The following is a 24,166-nucleotide window of genomic DNA, read 5'->3' as shown; positions in this document are numbered from 1 at the left end:
TAACGTTTGATGTGATACAGTAGAGCCTTCGAGTTAAAGTGCCCTGAGATCTAGTAAGATGTTAAAACAGCCCTGCTGCTCGTTTTACAACACTGCCACTGACTAAAATGAAATCAGAGTTAAGAGTTAAGACTCTATAATAAGCATTATTTTAAAATAACACAGTTATAAAAACTTGGAAACAGTTGGCAATGCTACATATACCACTACCAAATACTTTTATCTGAATTGAATTCAGGCATTTGTGTACTGCTTTGGCAATTCATTTTATTCATTTCATATTTTATTTCCCTATAATTTCTGATTTTCTCTATTTCATGTAGACTAATAATAGGGCAAATTTTGCTTTTCTAGGTTTTTATGAATTGATTGCCCTGAAATTAATTATTCATTAGTATACTAGAAAACTATAATATTTTTTTAATTCTCCAGAATGAGGGAAATAAAACTGCCAAAAAATAATCTTTTGTTAACAAAATTAATTTTTTTTAGGCCATTAAAGATACCTGGAGATGTTATATATCATTGTCTTAGCATAAAGTGGTATATATGTTATCTGAAGAGCACAAAATATAAATATGTAAACATAAAGGCATTGATCTGAGGTTAAAAATGTATTCATTTTTTAAAAATTTATAGGAAATTGAGGAAATAACTTTTAGAATAAGTTAATTACAAGAGTTTTAAAAGAGCAGATAGTTCCCAAATGAGAAATACTTTAATGAAAAAAAAATTTCTTTGCATCTGACAATGTGTGTTGATCTGTTTTATCTACATATTTAAAATATATTTGCATATAGATTATATGCAACACCTCTTTTGGTTCTGAAATTCTAGAATTCCCTGAAAATTTATAATCATCATTACGTATAGAGAGTACTTATTTTTATAGTTGTGAAAGCAATATCTCTTTATATTCTCCTTTAATCTATTTATTAACTACTCTTTAGAAAGTACTGTAACATGATGAAGGTATCTTTTGTTCACACTAGGGTTTAGCTGGACCAGAAGGTAATCCAGGTCCTAAAGGTGTAAGAGTAAGTAAGCATTTTTATAATTTTGTTAAGCATACTTGCATAAAAGTACAATGAAATATACAAAATGTTTATTCTTTTTCACATTTTCTTAGAAGCTTTACTTTCTTAGGAGCTTAGAATTTTATACAGGTTTTTCTTGAAAAGAAGTAAACACTTGTTTAATAGTTACTTTCACTTTTATGCTTACAGAAAGGAGTATTACAGTGTAGGTTTTGTAGCCTTCCTTTCAATTAATTTCCAACCCCTAGCATGATGTCCAACATGTTAGAAGACATTCTATAAGCATTTCAAGTATTATTTAAACATGAATACATACAGACCTAAAAGGTCATGATAAAAAAAAAAGAATAAATTTACATTAGTTCAAGATGAAGATAATTTTATGCTAGAAAAACTATCAAGAGTAAAGAAATATCTAAGAAGAAGGAAATAAGCTTAAATCAAGAACCACACATTTGGATTTCAAAACCATTAAAGTAATCATTAGCCATTTTTCATCACTAAGGGAGTAAACAAAATTGCTGTGACATTCATGTTATATAGTGTGCTGCAAATTAAAGTTAAAGTTGGGTCCAGGAAAAATTAGTAAAAGTAAACCAGAGTCTACAGCTGTGCCTTAAATTATCTAAAATCCACCACCACCAGTTGTCATTGAGTCGATTCTAAATCATGACATCCCGTATCAGAGTAGAACAGTACTCCATAAGGATTTCAGTGGTTGATTTTTTGGAAATATATCACCAGACCTTTCTTCCGGGGAGCCTCTGGGTGGACTTGAACCTCCAACCTTTCAGTTAGCAGCCAAGCACGTGAACTGTTTGCAACACCCAGAGTCTCCTATCTAAAATGCCTTTCAGAAATAAGTAAAGCATCAAGTATTTAAACAGTATGTGCTATATCGATTCTTGACGTCAAGAACTCTTTAATATTTTAAATACTTTCATATATATTCTTTTATTTTACTATCAGTTTTGTGAGGTGGGAGAACAGGTATATCATCCCCATTTTACAAATGAGAAAATAGTAAGCTAAAGAGAACACCAGAAAATACCTGGGTTTTAATGATAATACAAACGCATTCGACTCTGTGGATCATAACAAACTATGGATAACATTGTGAAGAATGGGAATTCCAGAACGCTTAATTGTGCTCACTCATACAGCAAGAGGCAGTTGTTAGAACAGAGCAAGGGGATACCGCATGGTTTAAAATCAAGAAGGGTGTACATCAGGGGTTCATCCTTTCACCGTTCCTATTCAGTCTGTATGCTGAGCAAATAATCTGAGAAGCTGGACTATATGAAGTATGTGGCATCAGGATTGGTGGAAGACTCATTAACAACCTGTGATACGCAGATGACACAACTTTGCTTGCTGAAAGTGAAGAGGACTTGAAGCACTTACTGATGAAGATCAAAGACTATAGCCCTCAGTATGGATTACACCTCAACAAAAAGAAAACAAAAATTCTCACAACTGGACCAATAAGCAATGTCATGATAAATGAAGAAAACATTGACGTCAAGGATTTCATTTTACGTTCCACAATCAAAGCCCATGGAAGAAGTAGTCAAGAAATCGTACGACATATTGCATTGTGTGAATCTGCTGCAAAGGACCTCTTTAAAGTGTTAAAAAACAAAGATGTCACTTTGAGAACTATGGTACGCCTGACTCAAGCCATGGTATTTTCAGTCACCTCATATGCATGCACAAGTTGGACAATGAATAAGGAAGACTGAAAAAGAATTGATGCCTTTGAATTATGGTGCTGGTGAAGAATATCGAATATACCATGGACTGCCAGAAGAACGAACAAATCTGTCTTAGAAGAAGTGCAGCCAGAGTGCTCCTTGGAAGCGAGCATGGTGAGACTTTGTTTCATGTACTTTGTGCATGTTGTCAGGGGGACTAGTCCCTGGAGAAAGACATCATGCTTGGTCAAGTACAGGGTCAGCAAAAAAGAGGAAGACCCTCGACAAGATGGAATGACACAGTGGCTGCAACAATGGGCTCAAACAGGACAATGATTATAAGGATGGCACAGAACTGGGCAGTGTTTCGTTCTGTTGTACGCAGGGTCACTATGAGTTGGAACTGACTCGACGGCACCTAACAACAAGGAATTTAAGTGATTTGCCAAAGTTATAGCTGGCTAGAACTAGAACCAAAGTCTTCACCTTTAGCTCTGTACTCTTTCCACTCTCCCATGCTGCCTCTACTCCTGCATTAAGTAAAATTATTATGGGGAAAAGTCATGCATTTTTATTAGAAACTGCACTGAAACACATGTCTGCGTGATTCAGGAAGCAGCATGGGCTTTATATTCAGACAGGCTTTTTTTTTTTTTTTAAACCCCTGTTTTACTAATTTTGTGACTTTAGATGAGTTGTTCATCCCCTCTGTGCTTCATTTTTCTTAAAGAGTGATGTTGAAACTTACCTCTCAAGTAATTGTGAGAATTAAATGAGGCTAACGTTCTTAACATTCTTGAGACCATCTCAAGAATAGATTTGACACATTGAACACTAATGACCGAACACTAGACAAGTTGTGTACTGACATCTAGGACATCATACATGAAGAAAGCAAGAGGTCGTTAAAAAGACAGGAAAGAAAGAAAAGACAAAGCGGATGTCAGATGAGACTACGAAACTTGCTGTTAAATGTCAAGTAGCTAAACAAAGGAAGAAATGATGAAGTGAAAGAGCTGAACAGAAGATTTCAAAGTGCGGCTTGAGAAGACAAAGTAAAGTATTATAATGACAAGTGCAAAGACATGGAGTTAGAAAACCAAAAGGGAAGAACATGCTCGGCATTTCTCAAGCTGAAAGAACTGAAGAAAAAATTCAAGCCTCAAGTTGAAATAGTGAAGGATTCTACAGGGAAAATATTAAATGACGCAGGAAACATCAAAGGAAGAGGGAAGAAATACAGAGTCACTATACCAAAAAGAATTGGTCGATGTTCAGCCATTTCAGGAGGTAGCATCTGATCAGGAACCGATGGTACTGAAGGAAGAAGTCCAAGCTGCACTGAAGGCACTGGCGAAAAATAAGGTTCCAGGAACTGACACAATACCAATAGAGATGTTTCAACAAATGGATGGAGCACTGGAAGTGCTCACTTGTCTATGCCAAGAAATTTGGAAGACAGCTACCTGCCCAACCGAATGGAAAGGATACCTATTTGTGCCTATTCCAAAGAAAGGTGATCCAACCAAATGCAGAAATTATCGAACAATATCATTAATATCACACACCAGTAAAATTTTGCTGAAGAGTATTCAAAAGCAGTTGCAGCACTATATAGACAGGGAACTGCCAGAAATTCAAGCTGAATTCGGAAGAGGACGTGGAACCAGGGATATCATTGCTGTTGTTAAATGGATGTTGGCTAAAAGCAGAGAATAGCAGAAAGGTGTTTACCTGTGTTTTATTGACTATGCAAAGACATTTGATTGTGTGGGTCATGGCAAATTATGGATAACATTGCAAAGAATGGGAATTCAAGAACACTTAATTATGCCCATGAGGAACCTGTACATAGATCAATAGGCAGCCATTTGAACAGAACAAGGGGCTACTGGGTGGTTTCAAGTCAGGAAATGTGTGCGTCAGGGTTGTATCCTTTCACCATACTTATTCAATCTGTATGCTGAACAAATAATCTGAGAAGCTGGACTATATGAAGAACACAGCATCAGGATTGGAGGAAGACTCATTAACAACCTGCATTATGCAGATGACACAACCTTACTTGCTGAAAGAGGACTTAAAGCACTTACTGATGAAAATCAAAGACCATAACCTTCAGTATGGATTACACTTCAATATAAAGAAAACAAAAATCCTCACAAGTGGATCAATAAGCAACATCATGATAAATGGAGAAAAGACTGAAGTTGTCAAGGATTTCATTTTACTTGGATGCACAGTCAGCACCCATGGAAGCAGCAGTCAAGAAATCAAACGACCCATTGCATTGGGCAAATCTGCTGCAAAAGACCTCTTTAAAGTGTTGACAAGCAAGGATGTCGCCTTGAAGACTACGGTGTACCTGCCCCAAGCCATGGTGTTTTTGATTGCCTCATAATGCATGCAAAAGCTGACCAATGAATAAGGAAGACCCAAGAAGAATCAATGCCTTTGAATTGTGGTGTTGCTGAAGAATATTGAATATACCATGGACTACCAAAATAACGAACTAATCTGTCTTGGAAGACGTACTACCAGAATGATCCTTAGAAGCAAGTATGGCGAGACTGTGTCTCACATACTTTGGATGTGTTATCAGGAGGGATCAGTCCCTGGAGAAAGACAGCATGCTTGGTAAACTAGAGGATCAGCGAATAAGAGCAAAACTCTCAACGAGATGGATTGATACAGTGGTTTCAACAATGAGTTCAGTACAACAACGATTGTGAAGGTGGTGCAAGACCGGGCAGTGTTTCGTTCTTTTGTACATAGGGTCGCTGTGAGTTGGAACCGACTCGATGGCACCTAACAACAACAGGTGAATACTATCAATAGTATAATTTGGAAGTTTCTTTAGTGCATGAGCTAATAACTCCCAGGATGTGTATGCAAGATACATTTGGTGCTGTGTCAAAACCAAAAAACCAAACCCATTGCCGTTGAGTCGATTCCGACTCATGGCGACCCTACAGGGTAGAGTAGAACTGCCCCATTCGGTTTCCAAGGAGCGCTTGGCAGATTCGAACTGTAGACCTTTTGGTTAGCAGCCGTAGCTCTTAACCACTATGCCACCGTGCAGTTTACTCTGATCACATTTTCTCATCTTGCTTCAGTGATCCATGTAACCTCTCTAAGTTCTTTTTATCATTTTTGTACTTTATTGTATACTGTTTTATTGTGCTCTTTTCCCATATGTATTGGAAATTGTTGTTTAGGTTGTAACCATTTTAAGTTTGTACTTTTAGGTTCTGATGTCCAACTTGATAACAGCATCTATTTTTTTCTTTATTTTTTAAATGGATCTATTATTATTTCTGATTGATTTAAGTCTGTAGTCATTTTAACAGATTATAACAAAATAATAAACAACTAGTTTTTGTATAGAAATTTATAGATTATAAATACATTTCCAAATATTTTATCTTATAAATTTTCATTTAGGGGGAACCAGGAGGGCCATTTTCCCAGGTCTCACGTTCACAGACTTTTGACATTAATTCCAAATGTAGTTTTAAAAGACAAAAATCATAGAAAAAAACTGACAGGATTATAAGATGTTTTTCATTTAGTTTGTGTTCTATTACTGGACTATACCACATGTTATTCGCTATTAATTTTTTTTATGAATCCTGTGATAAATTAATCTTTTGACTGGCAGAGTTATTTGATTATATTTTTGGTGTCGAGAGAATTACTTTTTAAACGTTTAAAATAAACCATACTTTTGTAACCTTATTTGGCATTTCTTTGTGTAATAGTATGCTAAGTTCCTCAAAAAGTAGAAGTGTGCAGGAACTTTCCTTAGCTATTGGTAGCCCTGCAGGTAGCACAAATTGCCTCTAACTGATCTACAACCTTCAGTCCAAAAAGCAAAAATATCTATGTTATTATTTTTCTTTTTTTATGCTCTTTGTTTCATTATACACTAAACTGTAGTTTAGTGGTGATATTTTGCAAATGACCACAACCCTTTGTGATTTCTTTGGTGAGTGCTGCTGACAATTATTTATCATAATTATCAAGAAACCTTTGTGAAACATCTAAGTAAATACTCATAGCATTGTTCTCTTGAAAATCTTTAGTGTTTAATGTTGAGGTTTTACCCTGTAGATGCTGTATTGAATAGACATCTCACTTTACAGCTCTTGAGATCGCAGTTGGCTACTTAGTTCATCAATAAATGTACACCCATTAGGGTGTCTGTTCCTTTTATTTATAAACAAAACTCCAGTAGTATATATTAAAATAAAAATTAGCTGTTTTTAAACTGTATGTCATTTGTTGCTGATGTTTCTGAAAATTATGCAGTTTGTCATCATAATCCTGAATATATAGGTATCAGAAATACTTTTGTGTGCATCATTAAAAACAAATTTTTCCAGCTGCTTAGCTTTCAAGCAGGCAAATTATAGATGTTTCACTTTATTACAGTTGAGTTAAAGGAAAGAAATTATTTTGTTTGTTTGTTCATACAATCTGTAGAACATAAGGGAATTTTAAAGGTGTTTTTCCTTGTCAAAAAATCATGCTTCTTATACTATGACAACACTGAACTAGCTTTCACCCTCTGGAAATAAATCTCTTTCAAGGTTCTCATTCCATACAACCTAGAAATGATTCCTGAGACATTTACCCTCTTAACACCTGAATTCTTTCTTAGTGTATAGAAGCATTTTCTCTGAAAAGTCACCCATTCTCAAAATAAGCAGCCTTCATTTAGAAGTTAATCAAAATGTCTTCTCTGTATCTCTCCTTCAAATTCTTTTATACATTGGCTTTTCTCTGTATCCATAAAGTTATTTTTCTTTTTGTACCCCCATTTCACCTACTCTCTGATTCGGTGATAATTTTTTGTTTTTAGTCTACTTTTAAGGCCTCAGACTCATCTCACCCTGAAATCTTATCTGTTTCTATGAGCTCTTTCTGTGAGCTCCACATCTCTAATTCTCAGCTAAGAAAGGTACATTTGAATGCTTCAGCATCACCACAGAACTCCAGTAGTATGTATTAAAATATATATATGACTAACGAAACTCATCCTCTTTCCTCCACATCCAGCTTCCCTATTTTCCATATTTCTGCCAGTGGTTATCGTTTGCCTACCAATTTTACCATAAGCCTTAGAGTCACCTTTGCCTTGGTCCTTTGAATCAGATACCAAGACCTGTTGACCCATATAATCCAAGTGAATTTTCTAAACTTGGAAATTTGATCATAATCAAAACTATGTCTAAAATATTTTAATGGATCATAGTATAAATTATACACTTTGTATCATGGCATAAAAGACCCTTCACTTTCTGGTCCCTGCTACCCTTTCCAACCCTTCCTTTTGTTCACCAAACATATAGAGCTATTTTTAAATTTTTGAAAATGCCATGTTAATTTCATTCCTGTTGATTGATTGAGGACATTTTATTAGCCCCTTCTGGAATGTCCTTCCTTTCCTTCAAGATTCAGCTCAAAGCTTGCCTCCTCTGTAGAGCTTCCCTAAATCTTCCTTCTAGGCAAAGTTGGTCATCCTGCTCCCAAAGTTTCTATTGCATCTTGTATTCCTAGTATGACAGTTATCATATAACATTACAATTATTCATATGACCCTCTTTCCTAATAAAGTATACATTTCCTGAAGGCACTGATTTTTGTATTCATCTTTATAATCCCATGTCTTAGTTAACTAGAGCTGCTATCACAGGAATAATACAAACGGGTGGCTTTAAAGAAGTGAAATTTATTTTCTGTTAGTTCAGGAGCCTAGAAGTCTGAATACGGGATGTGGCTTTAGGAGAAGGTCCTTCTTTATCTGTTTTAACTTCTAGTACTGTCTAGGCAATCCTTGAGTTCCTGGACTTACAGATTCATCTGCCTCCATAGTCAATCAGATAGTTTACCTTCCTCCTGTGTCTGCATGTCCTGGTGTCTGTGCTGCTTTATATATAGCGCAGAAGTGATCAGGTTTAGGACACACCCTACATTCGTATGACTTCATTAACATAACAAAGAACAAAACCAGGATTATATCCACAGAAACAAGGGTTAGAATTCCAACACATATTTTGAAGGGACCCAATTCAATCCATAACACGCTAGGATTTAGCACGCAATGGGCAATAAAGTAATGTTTGTTGAATCAATGATCCAGACTCATATTTCTTCAAACTTGGACCATTGAAAGAGCCTTTTAACTGGTTTTCCTATATTCATTGTTTCCTGTCTCTGATGTATTCTGCATCCTGTCAACAGATTAATATTTCAGAAATAGAATTTAACATCAGAGCACTGGCATATTCCTTCAAAGTCAATAACTTCCAGTTGTCTAAAATATAAAGTCTAAAATTCTTACACTGAAATTTAAGGTGTCCCTTAATCTAGCCCCAAAACTATCTGCCACTTTATCTATTAAATTGATGAAACAGGTTATTATTTGCAACAGGTGAAATATGTTTAAAGTACTTTAAGATGAACACCTTGCATTGTTATTTAAATATATCCATAGTTTCTCAGACCAGATTGGACTCTTCATGAGGGCAGGATGGGTCTTTGGTCTTCTCCAAAGCATCTTACACCTAAAATGTGATCAGTTATCATTTACAAACACTCCCTGAACTCTCTATTATGTCTCTGCTTACTCTAATTGCTCTGCTTGGTGTGTTCTTTCTCCACCCTCTGCTTATCAAGATTTTACCTACATTCTAAGGCCTAATTCAATTGCCAATCTCCTTTGAAATCTTCTTTGATGCCTTTACTTCCTACCACATTGGAATTAATCTCTTCTTTCTCTGTACTTCTTATATTCTTTTGATACATCATTCCGTCTTACATTTTAGTTAATTGTATACATATATTTTCTACCCACTCTAAATTCCAGTGAATAAAAGGGTTTGGTCTTGTTGATTTTTATTAGCCACATGTCTTAAGTTACATTCCCTGAACTTTTTTTTAAATAAAAAGATTATCTGTAACTTCTGGGAGAAGAGCAGTAAGGTGAGGGGAAGTCTTTCCTATTCATACCTTTAAATTTATGATTTTGTATTACTATGAATAAAATTTAAATATCCCTATTTAGAATTGCTTATAGGGTGAATATTCTAATGAAATAATACAAAGATTATTTGCTTGTTTTAAGGGTTTCATTGGCTTTCCTGGAGAAGTAGGACAACTAGGACCTGAAGGAGAAAGAGTAAGTCCATTTCCTTAAAATTTTATTTTCTAAAGTGATATATTTGTGATAATGATGTGCAACAGGGTCTTAAACCCAGATGTAACAGGAGGCAGGCAGGTAATCTTATTGACTAAAGCAGGCCAAGTATAACATCAGCTGCTAGAAATATAATCACATTTTCTTGAATTTTACTGAATTTTGTTATAAAGATGAAATGAGATACAAATATATATGGTTAGATGTTATATTTTTAATCAAATTTGAGAGGAATACAAATTGAAATATTAAAACATCTACTCATTAAAATTTTATTTGTAATTCGTTACTCGTTGAGTGTAAACTCCTTTGTCCCATGATGTTATTAACAGGTCTTGTATTTTGCATTTGAATGCACAGTAAAGAATTTAGCCTTATAAGATATACTTTTGCTTAATTTAATAATGGAAAACAGCTGTTCATAAATGTAGGTACTTATGAATAAAGATGGAATCTTTGCAAAATAGTTGGTTATACTTTTTAAAAAATTAATACAGATAGTTATAGAGTTCTGGCATTCTACCTTCATCTCTGGTGTTCAGTCCGGTGATTTCTAGTTGCATATCTTTATTTAGACTATCAATAGTATCTAAAAAAATAGAATTAAACAATGTTAATACATTATCATAAAGTTTGAAATTAGAAAATCGTATTTAGAATTTAAATTTCATCTCTGCCATTACAAGACTGTAGTGCAGGCTAAATTTTTCATTTCTGGAAAATGATTTTTGCAAGTAAAAGTGAACCAGATTATTTGCTAAATGAGTTTTTAAAATACATAGGTTTAAGCATGACAGAATTAAATCATATTTTTTTTTGATGATTATTTTTTGTGATTACTTGTGAATGCCCCTACAGAGGAGAAATATTCAAAGCATTTAAATGTGCTATAGTAACAATCAAAAAGTTCAATTTTAGGTGGGATAAGGTGAAGATTTTCTCTTGGTGAACATAACAAGTTATTTCTCTCAGTAGCAAAAAGTATCTTCAACATGATGCCACAACTAAGCCACTGAACCTTTAAGTGATGCAGATTAATAGATGATGTATCCAGTTTAGAGCCCTGGTGGCACAGTGGTTAAGTGCTCAGCTGCTAACGGAAAGATCAGCAGTTCAAATCCACCAGTCTACTTCAGTAAAGATTTACAGCCTTAGAAACCCTATGGGGCGGTTATATTCTGTCCTACAGGGTCGCCATGGGTCAAAATTAGCTTGATGGCAATGGGTCTGGTTTTTGGTGTCTACAATTTATTAAGCAAAGAATTGAACGGCTTTTTGTTGACCCAAAGGAGTATATCTAGCTTACATTGTTAATTATTCTGCTCATGATACAATCCTTTCCTGACTTTTTGGCATGAACTTATTTCTAGTAAATGATGAAATGATATAATAAATAAACCAAAGTTGTATGTCCTCGCACAATATTGTCGTCTTAGATTTAAATATCTTAAGCCCAGTGTTGATACTGACCATCAACAGGCATATTACCTGCAATCACACTAATATTGACCAGTCTATTTGAAAAATATCAATATTTGTCTCAATACATTAAGATCACTTCCTAATACTGTGCCTGTCATGAGACCGTATCCCAATTTTATTTGACCACATCAAAATTATCGTTAAAATCATGAATGGTATAGCTAAGTATGTGTCATTATTATTATTATGTTACAAAACATTTAAATAGAGGAAAATAGAAAATAATAATGTTAGTCCCTCCTAAAAACAAATGAAAAGAAAAAGTTATTTCTGGAAGTTAATATTGTACATATGCATATTTGTATGAAATAAAAATGCTTTTGTAGTTCTGTCTGTACTACCCTTAGGTTTCTGCTTAGATTTAGTGAAGATACTGAAATTTGAGGAAAAAAATTAACCTATTGTTTATAAAAATGATTGGCTCTATTATATAAAGATGCACGAAGTCCTCGTGCAGTGAGTCCTATTGGTTACCTATGAATTTTCTTCTGATAATCTGAGACATCAGCTGAGTATTTGTCTAACGCTGTTGACCTGAAAGTGAATGCACATCTTCAACTAGTGATATTTTCTAATTTATCTGTTATGTACTATCAATCCCAAGTACATTGTTCTAACACCTTTCTTAATCTCTAAGGCTTATAAATGATAACAAATCTTAAAGTGATTATATCAGTTAGCAGGCTTTGGACTTCAAGTAACAGAAAGCCCCAACTCAAGCAGGCTTAAAAATAAGGAAATTTCTAAAACCGATGCTTATAATAGTAAATGAATTAGTGAATGGCTATATATATACAAGGCACTATGCAAAGTACTTTATGTGGAGTAACTACTTTAATGCTTATAAAACCCAATGAGGTAGGTACTATTATTACTTTCATTATAGATGAAGAAGATAAGACACACAGAGAGAAAGTAACTTGTCTAAGACCATATACAGGTAGAAAGTGCAGAGCCGGAACACAGGTATTCTGGCTCCAAAGCCTGGAAGCTTAAGTACTATGTCCTACTGCTTCTTACATGACCAGAAATCCATAGGTTAGGTGGGATCTGAGCACAATATGATCTCGAGTTCAGTGATAACATCGTCCTTGTTTCTGCTTTACCTTTCTCGATGCTGGCTTCACGTTAAGGCTGGTTTCCACTATGATTGCAAGATTGCCAATGCAAGGGCTAAACGTCTATTTTTTTATGTCCAGGCAGAGAGAGAGAGGAGGGTACTGTCCCTTAGGTATGGAAAATGAGACTTTCTTGTTTGTCTGGTTGAGCCAACTTTGGTCATGTGTTTTCCTCTAGACAGAAAACTGTCACCGGGGTTTAGAAGTGCAGATGAGGTGGACTCCTGAATAAAATCCACATTTTGTTATGAAAAAAGAAGAGGGCCACAGATAAGCAACCATAGTTTCAACTTCAGTTAAACTAATACATTGCAGCTTTTCTGAATGTAACACCTGTTCATAGAACAATTTATTTCTCTCTTCATCATACTCCACTGATTGATGTTTGAGAGGAAAAGATTTGTACTATCTAATTCATTCATTTATGCAACAAATAATTTACTTCTGATTTTTCTATATCTAGGGCATTCCTGGGATGCGTGGAAAGAAGGGTCTTCAGGGAAGACAGGTAACTTTGATTCTTGTTTCTTGAGCTTCAGTTTAGACCAATATAATCAAATTATATGTTTATTTCTTACCTATTAAAATATGAATGTATTTTTTGTTGCTGTTGTCATTCACAGTCCATCCTATTCAACAGAGTTTCTTTTTTGCCATTTTGACAGGCTATCAAATAATCACTAGAAGGTAAAGGAAAACTTAGAATTTAAAAATAACTAAATCTAATATTTCTAACCCATTTAATATAGTAGTGGAAGAAACCCTTATCCCCATTCCAAGGAGCTAAGATGTCACAGAATATACATGAACAATTTAAAACACTAATGGTAGCACTGGTCAATCGTATGTTTTAGAAGATTTTAAAATGCCTGCTTCAGGTGTTGGCTCAGCTTCTAATAATAATACATGTAAAAAATCAAGCAAGTGAATTTTTCATGAGGTAATATAATCATTTCAGAGACAGAAGGAAACTTTGACATTATCTAGCACCCATTATTAAACAACTGAGAAAACTATGTTCAGAAAAACGTCCTCAGGTTGTCCTGACTGAGTTACTATAGCCAGTTAGCCACCTGCTTTCCACTTGCACTGTTTTTACTACAAGTTTGCTTCGGAAGTTCTGCTTTGTACATCTCAAAGACATTTTTTAGGGTAAGACATTCTGTGCTACACAGTGTTCTTTAGTCTATAAGGAAGAAAATTGAGTTTTTCATAGCAGCATTTCTAAAATTATTGTGTACATGAATAAAATTGTAATGATAATGCTAAAGGATTACAAATCTCATCAGAATATTAAAGTCATTTTTAAAACATTTCCTCCTCTGAGGTTTGCAATATTCCTTGAAGATAGATAAGAGTAGGTATTAATATCAGCATTATATACTTGAGAAAATTGAAACTCAAAGATGTTAAAAGACTTGCTAAGAATCATATAGTTAACAAATGGTAAAATCCAAGAACTAAACGCACTTCCTTTGCATCTAAATCCAGGATTACCTTACTCCTCAAGATAATCACCTTCAAATAGCTTTGACATTAAGTGGCAAAAATATTAGTAAGGTATATGAAACATCATAAGATACTTGTATTTCAATTTAGATGATTAAAATTCCGTGAAGAGAATGATCATTTATCAGTATTTTAATAACAGTAAAAGAATAAAATCACTGTATAATATTTCTGCTCATTTTGATATGAAAAATATGAAGTGCATGGAATGTTTAAATGGCCATTTTCTCTTGGTGATTTATTACATTTTATATACTATTTGTTATATTTTCAAGTAGATATTGAAATACAGAGGCAGAACTAAAGGATTCTAGGTCACCATAAAGAATAAGACAAAAACCGGGAAATGCCAAAATTGAAAGTATCTGTATCTAAGAAACTTTTGGCTATCCAAATGTCAAAGACAGTTACTTCAAATTTTCTGCTGATTTCAGACCTATTTAGAAGTGTAGATTGATACTTCATTACAGTATGGCTGTGTGGATCCTTTGTTATTTCATGTATTATTAGTAGAAATCACATTAGAAAATGTACTTTTTTACCATTATCACTCCTATTTGATTGAATAATGGTGTTATTTTTAATTCATCTTTCTGTGTTTTAAATGAATTTGTTTCCTCAAATATTAGATAGATAGGAGTATTCAATCTTATGAACATGCACTATGATTCAGTTTTAAATAATTATTATATCGTGTAATTTGTAGAATAATAATGACTCTTCTGGAGTGAAAAAGAACTCCATGAGCTTTACGTAACATTTTACACTTAGATTTTTAAAGTTTTTTATATTAAGGCCAGAAATTAGTAAGACAAATTACTTTGCTTTCTGTATTATGTGTGATAAGAAGCACTCTAATAGTCAAAACAGAGTGACAACGATAGGCATGAATAACTTCAAATCTGATTTTAAACCCATTACCGTCGAGTCGATTCCTACTCACAGCAACCCGATAGGACAGAGTAGAACTGCCCCTTAGGGTTTCCAAGGAGCAGTTGGTGGATTCGAACTACCGAACTGCCGACCATATGGTTAGCAGGTGAGCTTTTAACCACTGTGCCACCAGGGTGCCAGTCTAAGTTTAAAAACCTGATGCTTCAAGTCAATTCCGTTTCATAGCAACCCTATAAGACAGAGTAGAATGGCCCCAGATGGTTTCCAAGGAGCGCCTGGTGGATTCGAACTGCCAGCCTTTTGGTTAGCAGCTGTAGCTCTTAACCACTATGCCACCAGGGTTTCCAAAATAGGTCCTTATTAATCAGGGTAAGTTTCTTTGGACTGCTGAGTGGTTTCTTAGCTGTGTCATAAAGTTCTGTGTTTCATATGGGTAGTTTACAAAAATATTAAACTGTATATTTATTGACATCATATCATATATACATAAAGGACAGACGCATGGAGGAGTAAAATTTCTGTTCAAATTGTCTACTATCTTAGTAACATTGCTAAACTTAGATTTGGGAAGATGTTACCATAAATTACACGCTCAAACTGCTGGCCAAGTGATCATTTATTTCCCCGAGTGAATACTAAGCATGGAATTAAATTGTTGTGAAACAAGTTACTTAGTGATTTCTGTATTTTTTATATGAAATTATAGGCTTAAAAGTAAGAGGTGTCTTCTCCTAGACAGTATAAATATTACATGAATGCTATTGAAAATGGACACATTTTAAAATAACATACTATTTTGGTTATTCAAGAGGTAATTTTTTATTATTTAGCCTTGTACTGGCATGTTCAAATTCAAAGTTTATGTTAAAAGTTATTTCCATTTAAATCTTACTTCCCAGAAAGTCTCTTTTTCCCCAAAAGAAAACATTTTGTTTATTCAGTTTTTACAATCTGAGTTATTTGTAACACAGATTTTTGTTGTTATTGTTTGTTTTCAACCAGAACTTTTAGTTTGAAGTAGAAAAATTGTTTTTGTTAGGAATTTGGAATTTTTAGGATCAAAGAATATGAAAAAGTAATTAACACCTTCATTTATTCTTTAGTTTTAGTTTGTTACCATTTGAGTTTTTTTTTTTCTTCTTCCTTGTATTATAAACTATACTTGGTCTCAGGAAATCAGCATAAGGTAGTAATCAATATAATTATTTTTAAAGACCTCTTTGTAATTACTACTACATATTAGTCACCTTATGCATGTTCTTATGCTTTCGGATATTGAGGTGTTGTAGTTCTTGTTTCACCCCTTTTGCGCCTCCAACATGTCACAATTGGGTCAAAATCCTTATTGCCAATTAATACTAGAGGACACTTGTGAGACTCTGTTGTTCTTGTTAGGTGCTGTTGAGTTGGTCCCGACTCATAGTGACCCTGTGTATAACAGAACAAAACACTGCCCAGTCCTGCACTATCCTCACAATCCTTGTTATGCTCAAGCCCATTATTACAGCCACTGTGTCAGTCCATCTCATTGAGGGTCTTCCTCTTGTTTGCTGACCTTCTACTCTACCAACCATGATGTCCTTCTCCAGGGACCCAAGCCATGATATTTTCAACCGCCTCATATTCATGCAAAACCCGGACAATGAACAAGGAAGACTGAAGAATTGATGCCTATGAATTATGGTGTTGGCAAAGAATATTGAATATACCATGGACTGCCGGAAGAATGAACATGCCTGTCTTGGAAGAAGTACAGCCAGAATGATCCTTGGAAAAGAGGATGGCAAGACCTCACGTACTTTGGACATGTTTCAGGAGGGACTAGTCCCTGGAGAAGGACATCATGTTTGGTAAGTTAGAGGGTCAGTGAAAAAGAGGAAGACCCTGCATAAGATGGATTGACAAAGTAGCTGCAACAATGGGCTCAAACATAGCAACGATTGTGAGGATGCCTCAGGACCTAGCAGTGTTTTGTTACGTTGTACATAGGATTGCTAAGAGTTGGAACCGATTCCATGGAACCTAACAAAAACAGTAGTAGCACTACAGAATTAAGTTTGAAAACTCTGGACTAAAAAGGAAGCTACTTGGAATTAGGTAAAATACAATAAATTTCATAAATGTAATACCAAACACATATGAATTTTCTCTCCCTCCTTCCCTAATTTTTAAAACAGCATTTTTCTTTTGTATTATAAATCAGTTGATGGGTTTTATGCTTTTAAAGAACCTGACTCATAACAGATATGCTCCAACAAGCTTCTCAAATTAATTAATTTGAAGGAGGGAGAGAAAATTCATATGTGTTTGGTATTACATTTATGAAATTTATTGTATTTTACCTAATTCCAAGTAGCTTCCTTTTTAGTCCAGAGTTTTCAAACTTAATTCTGTAGTGCTACTACTGTTTTTGTTAGGTTCCATGGAATCGGTTCCAACTCTTAGCAATCCTATGTACAACGTAACAAAACACTGCTAGGTCCTGAGGCATCCTCACAATCGTTGCTATGTTTGAGCCCATTGTTGCAGCTACTTTGTCAATCCATCTTATACAGGGTCTTCCTCTTTTTCACTGACCCTCTAACTTACCAAACATGATGTCCTTCTCCAGGCACTAGTCCCTCCTGAAACATGTCCAAAGTACGTGAGGTCTTGCCATCCTCTTTTCCAAGGATCATTCTGGCTGTACTTCTTCCAAGACAGGCATGTTCATTCTTCCGGCAGTCCATGGTATATTCAATATTCTTTGCCAACACCATAATTCATAGGCATCAATTCTTCAGTCTTCCTTGTTCATTGTCCGGGTTTTGCATGAATATGAGGCGGTTGAAAATATCATGGCTTGGGTCAGGCACAACTTAGTCCTCAGAGTGTCTTTGCTTTTCAACACTTTCAAGAAGTCTTTTGCAGAAGATTTGCCCAATGTAATACAATGTTTGATTTCTTTACTGCTGCTTCCGTTGGCATTGATTGTCAATCCAAGTAAAATTAAATCCTTGGCAACTTCATTATTTTCTGTTTATCATGATGTTGCTTATTGGTCCAGTTGTGAGGATTTTTGTTTTCTTTTTGTTGGGGTGTAATCCATACTGATGGCTGTAGTCTTTGATCTTCATCAGTAAGTGCTTCAAGTCCTCTTCACAATCAGCAAGCAAGGTTGTATCCTCTGCATATCGCAGGTTGTTAATGAGCCTTCCTCCAATCTGGATACCCTGTTCTTCTTCATATAGTCCAGCTTCTCAGATTATTTGCTCAGCATATGGACTGAATAGGTATGGTGAAAGTATACAACACTGACGCACTCTTTTCCTGATTTTAAACCACACAGTATCCCCTTGTTCTGTTCGAACAGCTGCCTCTTGGTGTACGTACAGGGGCCACATGAGCACAATTAAGTGTTCTGCAATTCCCATTCTTCACAATGTCATCCATAATTTATTATGATCCACACAGTCGAATGTCTTTGCATAGTCAATAAAACACAGGTAAACATCTTTCTGGTATTCTCTGCTTTCAGCGAGGATACATCTGACATCAGCTATGATATCCCTAGTTCCACATCCTCTTCTGAATCTGGCTTGAATTTCTGGTAGTCCCCTGTCAATGTACTGCTGCAACCATTTGTGGATTATCTTCAGCAAAATTTTACTTGCTGATATTAATGATATTGTTCAATAATTTCTGCATTCTGTTGGATCACTTTTCTTTGGAATGGGCTACAGTCAGGAATGCTACAGTCAGAAAGTTCTTTAGTTGCTTTAACAAGCATTTTACAGGAAACTCAGATTCATTTAATAAGTAGTCCCTCTTTTTTTTTGTACTAAGTTGGCCATGTAAATTCATATGACTCCACAGTCCAAGGACCTAAATAATTTATAGCAGAACTGACTTGCTGTAATGGAAGATGAACGTGGAATTGGACATGGGATTGACTCTCAATAACCCCTATATATATGAAGTGTTTACAAGGAGTTTTTTCTAACCCATAGGAATAGATTATAAATAATCAAATCGTGTTACATTTAAAGTTTGGCAAAGAGCAAAACTATGCTCAGTTTTTTTCCTATGAAAACAAAAATAGTACATCCTTGAGAACAATGGACAAAATAACACCCCAACTACAGAGATGTTTACTTTTCTAATCATAGAAAGAAGTGTCTCCTCCTTTTTCTCATACATCTTTATGCTAGAAGAGTCTATTTAAAGCAAACTGTATTTTGGCTTCTAACTCCAGTGTTACAATTTTAGAATATAAAGTCCTTTAGTTATGACATCTGTTATTAGTTTCTATCCTTGGCTGAAGACAGTCTTAAATACGTATTGCATAGTAGTGTCTTAGATATGTACATTTTATGAAGAATTTGGAAACAGTTTTTTATTTGTCCCAGAAAAAGCTAGTTAGATCATAAAGTACTGCTATTGCTAGAACATTATTAAAAATTGTCAATTTGTAAGTGGTTCTGCCTCTTTCAGGAAAAATACATTTTCTGGATTCTACTGAGCAGAGTCTGTAGTAACTATATTTGGCTAAGTATAGGATGACATGATGTATGGAAGAGGCAAGGACTTTGGATTAAACCTACCCATAGGGTTGGAACAGGTTGAGAAGAGGGACACTCAGTGAGCTGCAGCTAGTAGGTCCAGACAAGGCATTTCATAGAGGTATGACACCAAAAGGTGAACATCTGGTGTGCAATCATTTTCAGGGTAGATAACGTAAGAGAAAGCTCAGAGAGCCTTGTAGGTTATCGAATCAGGAATGTAAGTACAAATAAGAACTAGCCTAGGTTAGATTCAGGGATTGTATTCTCTGAGGAAGAATAGCAGGAATAATATAGGGTCCTTATCATTGGGGTAAAACTTGATGTAGTGTACTAAAACTGGATCTTGGACACAAGGATACAGCAAATTCCAGTTTCCAGAATGTGGTACAAGGTGGTAACCAGGTTTTAAGAATGAGGCAGGAACTGGTTCATGAGGACTCAGGCCCAGAATACAGCTAGGTTTTCAGTGGGCATGTCATGTTGCTAAGTCTCTAAGAATTGACCTGTTGTTGTTGTCAGTGGCCATCAAGTTGATTCTGGCTTATGGTGACCTTATGTGTGCAGAGTAGAACTGCTCCAAGGGTTTTCAAGGCTGTAATCTTTCAGAAGCGGATCATGAGGCCTGTCTTCTGAGGCATCTCTGGGTGAATTCGAACCATCAACTTTTTGGCTAGTAGTCAAGTGTTTAACCGTTTGCACCACCCAGGGATCCTTGAGAATTGGCCTAGAACTTAAATTTCTACCTAAGTTTAGAACTAGTCAACTTTCAGGACTGATTTCACCCTAAAAATGTGGATCAGATTGTCCTAACTGTGAGGAAAAGAAGGATGCAGAGACTGGACAATTACAGAGTAGTTAACACTCCAGCTTTTTCCTACAGTGACCTTGTTTCATTTTGAAGGATTTTAAAATACTGAGATTTCTTGGTTATATGTATTCATGTGTAGAAGTGACTTGTAGATGTTATTTTAGTGTTTCTAATGCTAGTGTTTTTAATGTTTCTCTTGCCATTGCTTAGTCTTGGAAAAAGTTGAATTTCTGTTGTGATCAACAGTATTGTCGGTTTAGTTTATAAATTTTCTATGGTAATTTTTTTATCTCTACTTTAGATTGAATATGTTGTTTATAAACCATACTCTAGCAAGAACAAAATATATTCATAGTTAACTATAGTCTTTAAAGAAGGAATTTTCCATTACTTTTTAAAAAAATTCTATAAATGTAATCACTGGTATTTTATGGTTATTTTGAGGCTCATATTTTTCTAATTATTTTACATACATTATTTTTCTATTTTGTTTGTAGAGCTAGGGGAAAAATTATTTTACTAGACTGCCTAAGCAAGGAGTTTTCCACTGTGTCAAGCTGTTTAGGCATACTACCAAATATAGGAGGGATCAGTCCCTGGAGAAGGACATCCTGCTTGGTAAAGCAGAGAGTCAGCAAAAAACAGGAAGATGCTAAACAAGATGGTTTGATACAGTGGCTGCAACAGTGGGCTCAAGCATAATAAAGATTGTGAGGATGGCACAGGACTGGGCAGTGTTTCGTTCTGTTGTACATAGAATTGCTATGAATCGGAACTGACTCGGTGGCACCTAACAACAACAACCAAATATAGCACCTATGAGTGGTCTGACATATTAACAACATATATTTATCCAGGTGTAACAAGTCTAGAATACTTCTTTTGATATCAGTGTTTGATAACTACAGTGTTTGATAATAATATCTTCAAGGTGTGGAATCAAAAAGCAAGTTGGCTTTTGTTCTCAGGTCTAGCAATACCAACACCTGATGCTAATGAATAGGAGATGACCAGGCAAGAGAGACCACCTGAGGGCCCAGTGTGCTGACTAAGCATCATGAGACATGATGTAATCTATCATGGCCTCTTAGTGAGGCTAATAAGAGCCTTGAGGCGCAGATGGAGCTTCCCGGTTGGTGACAAAGCATAAGAGAGGGTAGCCCCTCCCTCTTTGGGACATGGAAGCGTCATGCCGTGATCTCCCAGACCCTACCCTATGTCTTTCTTTGTTTGTATCCTTTTTGGTTGCAATAAAACTTTAGCCATAAGTATGGTATATTCTCCATGAGATTCTATGAGTCGTTCCACTGAATTAATGAACCCACGGGGGCAGTGAGAGCCAGCAGGGACTGGTGTCTGCCTTCTCAGCAGTCTAAAAGAAGGAGTTTTTCTAACATGTGAGCTATGACCTAGTTCTTGGTGACCGGAGTCAGAGAGAGAGTGCCATGTGAGCAGCTGGTGATGAGGATAGAGAAGTGGAAAGGTGAAGACTGGATCCATTTCCACACATTGGGAATTGAATGCATACTGATCCTTACTCACAGTTGGCAATGAAGATGGGATTTGTCCACTGTGTTCCTTGCTTAGATCCAGTCAAGAGAGACTCTTGCTTTGAGTTCTGTACCTTAGAGGGCTCTGGGTATCACAAACAAATACAATAAATTTATTAAAAAATATATGAGTTCCCATCACTTAGGATCCAGAACTTAGCACTGGCCGAGTATGACCTGTAATCCTAGACATCGACTCTTATGACTGTATGTATTAGTTATTTACTTCTGTATAACAAATTACTCCAAAATTAGTGATTTAAAATAACAATGAATATGTATTATTTCTCATAGTTTCAGTGGGTTAAGAATTTAGAAATGGCTTAGTTGGGTGGTTCTAGCTCAGAGGTTTTCATAAGGTTAGAGTCAGGATTTTAGCCAGGGCTACAGTCATATGAAGGTCTGACTATGGCTGGAGGATGTGCTTCTAAGGTGACTCACTCACCAGCTGGCCAAGTTGGTGTTGGTTGTTGATGGAAGACCTCATTTCCTCCCCATGGGGACCTCTCCACAGGGCTGCCTGAGTGTCTTCATGGCATGTTATGTTGACTTCTCCCAAAGTGAGCGATCCAAGAAGAGAAAACAAAAAACATAAGTGATAACGATTTATAGGATGAAATTAAATTATTTTATATTTTTATGATAATGTAATTTGTCTTACGTGACCGTACTGTAATGTTTGTACTTAATATGTAAAATTCGTGGTTCTTTTCTGAATCTGATTACTGCATTAAGAATTTTATTGACAAAAATTCTTAGCCTCAAAAATTCTTAGACTTATTACTATCTTAGCAGAACAAAGTTTCTCTGAATTGATATTAAAAAATATGTAAAAACTACAGTGACTCAAGAAAATTTAGCTAATAGGACATTATTACCAGTAGAATACAAAGTAAAATTCTTGACTATAATATTATTGATACTTATGAAATGAAGGCAAGATAAATAAATTTTATGGAAAGAATACACAATAATTTATGAGTTACTTGTTGTTAGTTGCAGTCAAGTCAATTTTGACTCATGGCGACTCCACATTGCAGAGTAGAACTGCTCCTTCGGCTTTCAAGAAGCAGATTGCCAGGCCTATCTTCTGAGGTGCCTGATTTATGAGTTATACTTGTATATATTTATTTTATTACTTAACCAGGTGTCACTGGCCAATCATTAGACTCCCAGACATACACAAAAATAATTAAATTCATTTGTCTTTGATATTTTGTTGACTTTCAGTTATTTAAAAACATAATTGCATACATATTTTTTATTTTTGTCATTATGAGGTATATCTGTCAAGGTAGATGAACAGATATTTAATCTAACAATTTTCCTTGATTTATCACTTTTAAATATTAATATATATGATTATAGATCTCCATTTGTATTCTTGTTCAGAATGTTAGAGGTGGACTGAATGAAACTATTCTTTATAAATTCATATATAGTTATCATTTACAGAATGCTGCATACTTTAATTATAAATACTATTCTATGGCTTTTTTCTGGGAACTAATTATCAGTATGGACAAATTTTAACTATTAAATCTACTAAATGGTCTGAGAGAGTTTAGTTTTGCTTTTTTTTGTCTTTAGAAAAAAATATTCATTATAATGATGGCATTTTTGAAGAGGTGAAAAATACATTCTTAACTCATATAATAGGAAACTCAGGTTTATTTCATAAATATAACCCAATGCCGTCGAGTCGATTCTGACTCAAAGTGATCCTATTGGACAGAGGAATGTGCCTCACAGGGTTTTCAAGGAGCAACTGATGGATTCGAACTGCTGACTGTTATCGTTAGCAGCTGTAGCTCTTTACCACTGCACCACCAGGGCTCCATATATACATAAATTTTATATAAAGTTTTACTGAATGTTTTGAACCGTGTTGTGCTGGTTAATAAGGGAAAGTTAAAAGATAAACAAGACATAGTCTCTATCTTTAGGGGCCTCATAGTTTTTTAGGGAAATGACATTGGTGAAACAGAAAAAAATAAGATCTTGACTGAATTACTATCATGAGTAGCTAACACTGAGCTATTAGAAATACTGTGGAATGAGTTGAGATCGTTCCTCAGTTTATCTGGATTTTGATCAATTAATTTCTAAGATGTCTCAGAATTTTTGTGATAAAAGGTTGAAAAAGAGCTGGAATTAATCATCCTGGCTGAAGCTAGAATGTAAATTTACCCTGTGGCTCTTATCTACCTTAAAAAATAATCAAATATGACTGTTGCACTCTTTTTTATACAGAAGGATAAGTTCCCGGAAATATGTATTTTTAAAAAATTAGAACAGTAGAATATGACTTTTCTTCCTTTGTTGATCT

The 24,166-nt window shown here is 35.1% G+C and overlaps 1 protein-coding gene across 2 annotated transcripts in view; it reads left to right on the top strand.

The window, feature by feature from the left end:
- COL24A1 (collagen type XXIV alpha 1 chain) overlaps positions 1-24,166 on the top strand; it is a 421,541-nt gene that overhangs the window by 94,807 nt on the left and 302,568 nt on the right. For both annotated transcript variants that reach the window (XM_023731663.1, XM_004369122.2), the window contains exons 10-12: positions 993-1,037; positions 9,861-9,914; positions 12,996-13,040. In XM_023731663.1, coding sequence (XP_023587431.1) covers positions 13,008-13,040 — 33 coding nt within the window. In that variant the 5' untranslated portion in view covers positions 993-1,037; positions 9,861-9,914; positions 12,996-13,007. The remainder of the gene's footprint in view (positions 1-992; positions 1,038-9,860; positions 9,915-12,995; positions 13,041-24,166) is intronic.

Source organism: Trichechus manatus, unplaced genomic scaffold (genome assembly GCF_000243295.1).
Source record: "Trichechus manatus latirostris isolate Lorelei unplaced genomic scaffold, TriManLat1.0 scaffold00003, whole genome shotgun sequence".
NCBI lineage: Eukaryota > Metazoa > Chordata > Mammalia > Sirenia > Trichechidae > Trichechus > Trichechus manatus.
The sequence above is the reverse complement of the archived record's forward strand: the minus strand, read 5'-3'. Positions and strand labels throughout refer to the sequence as shown.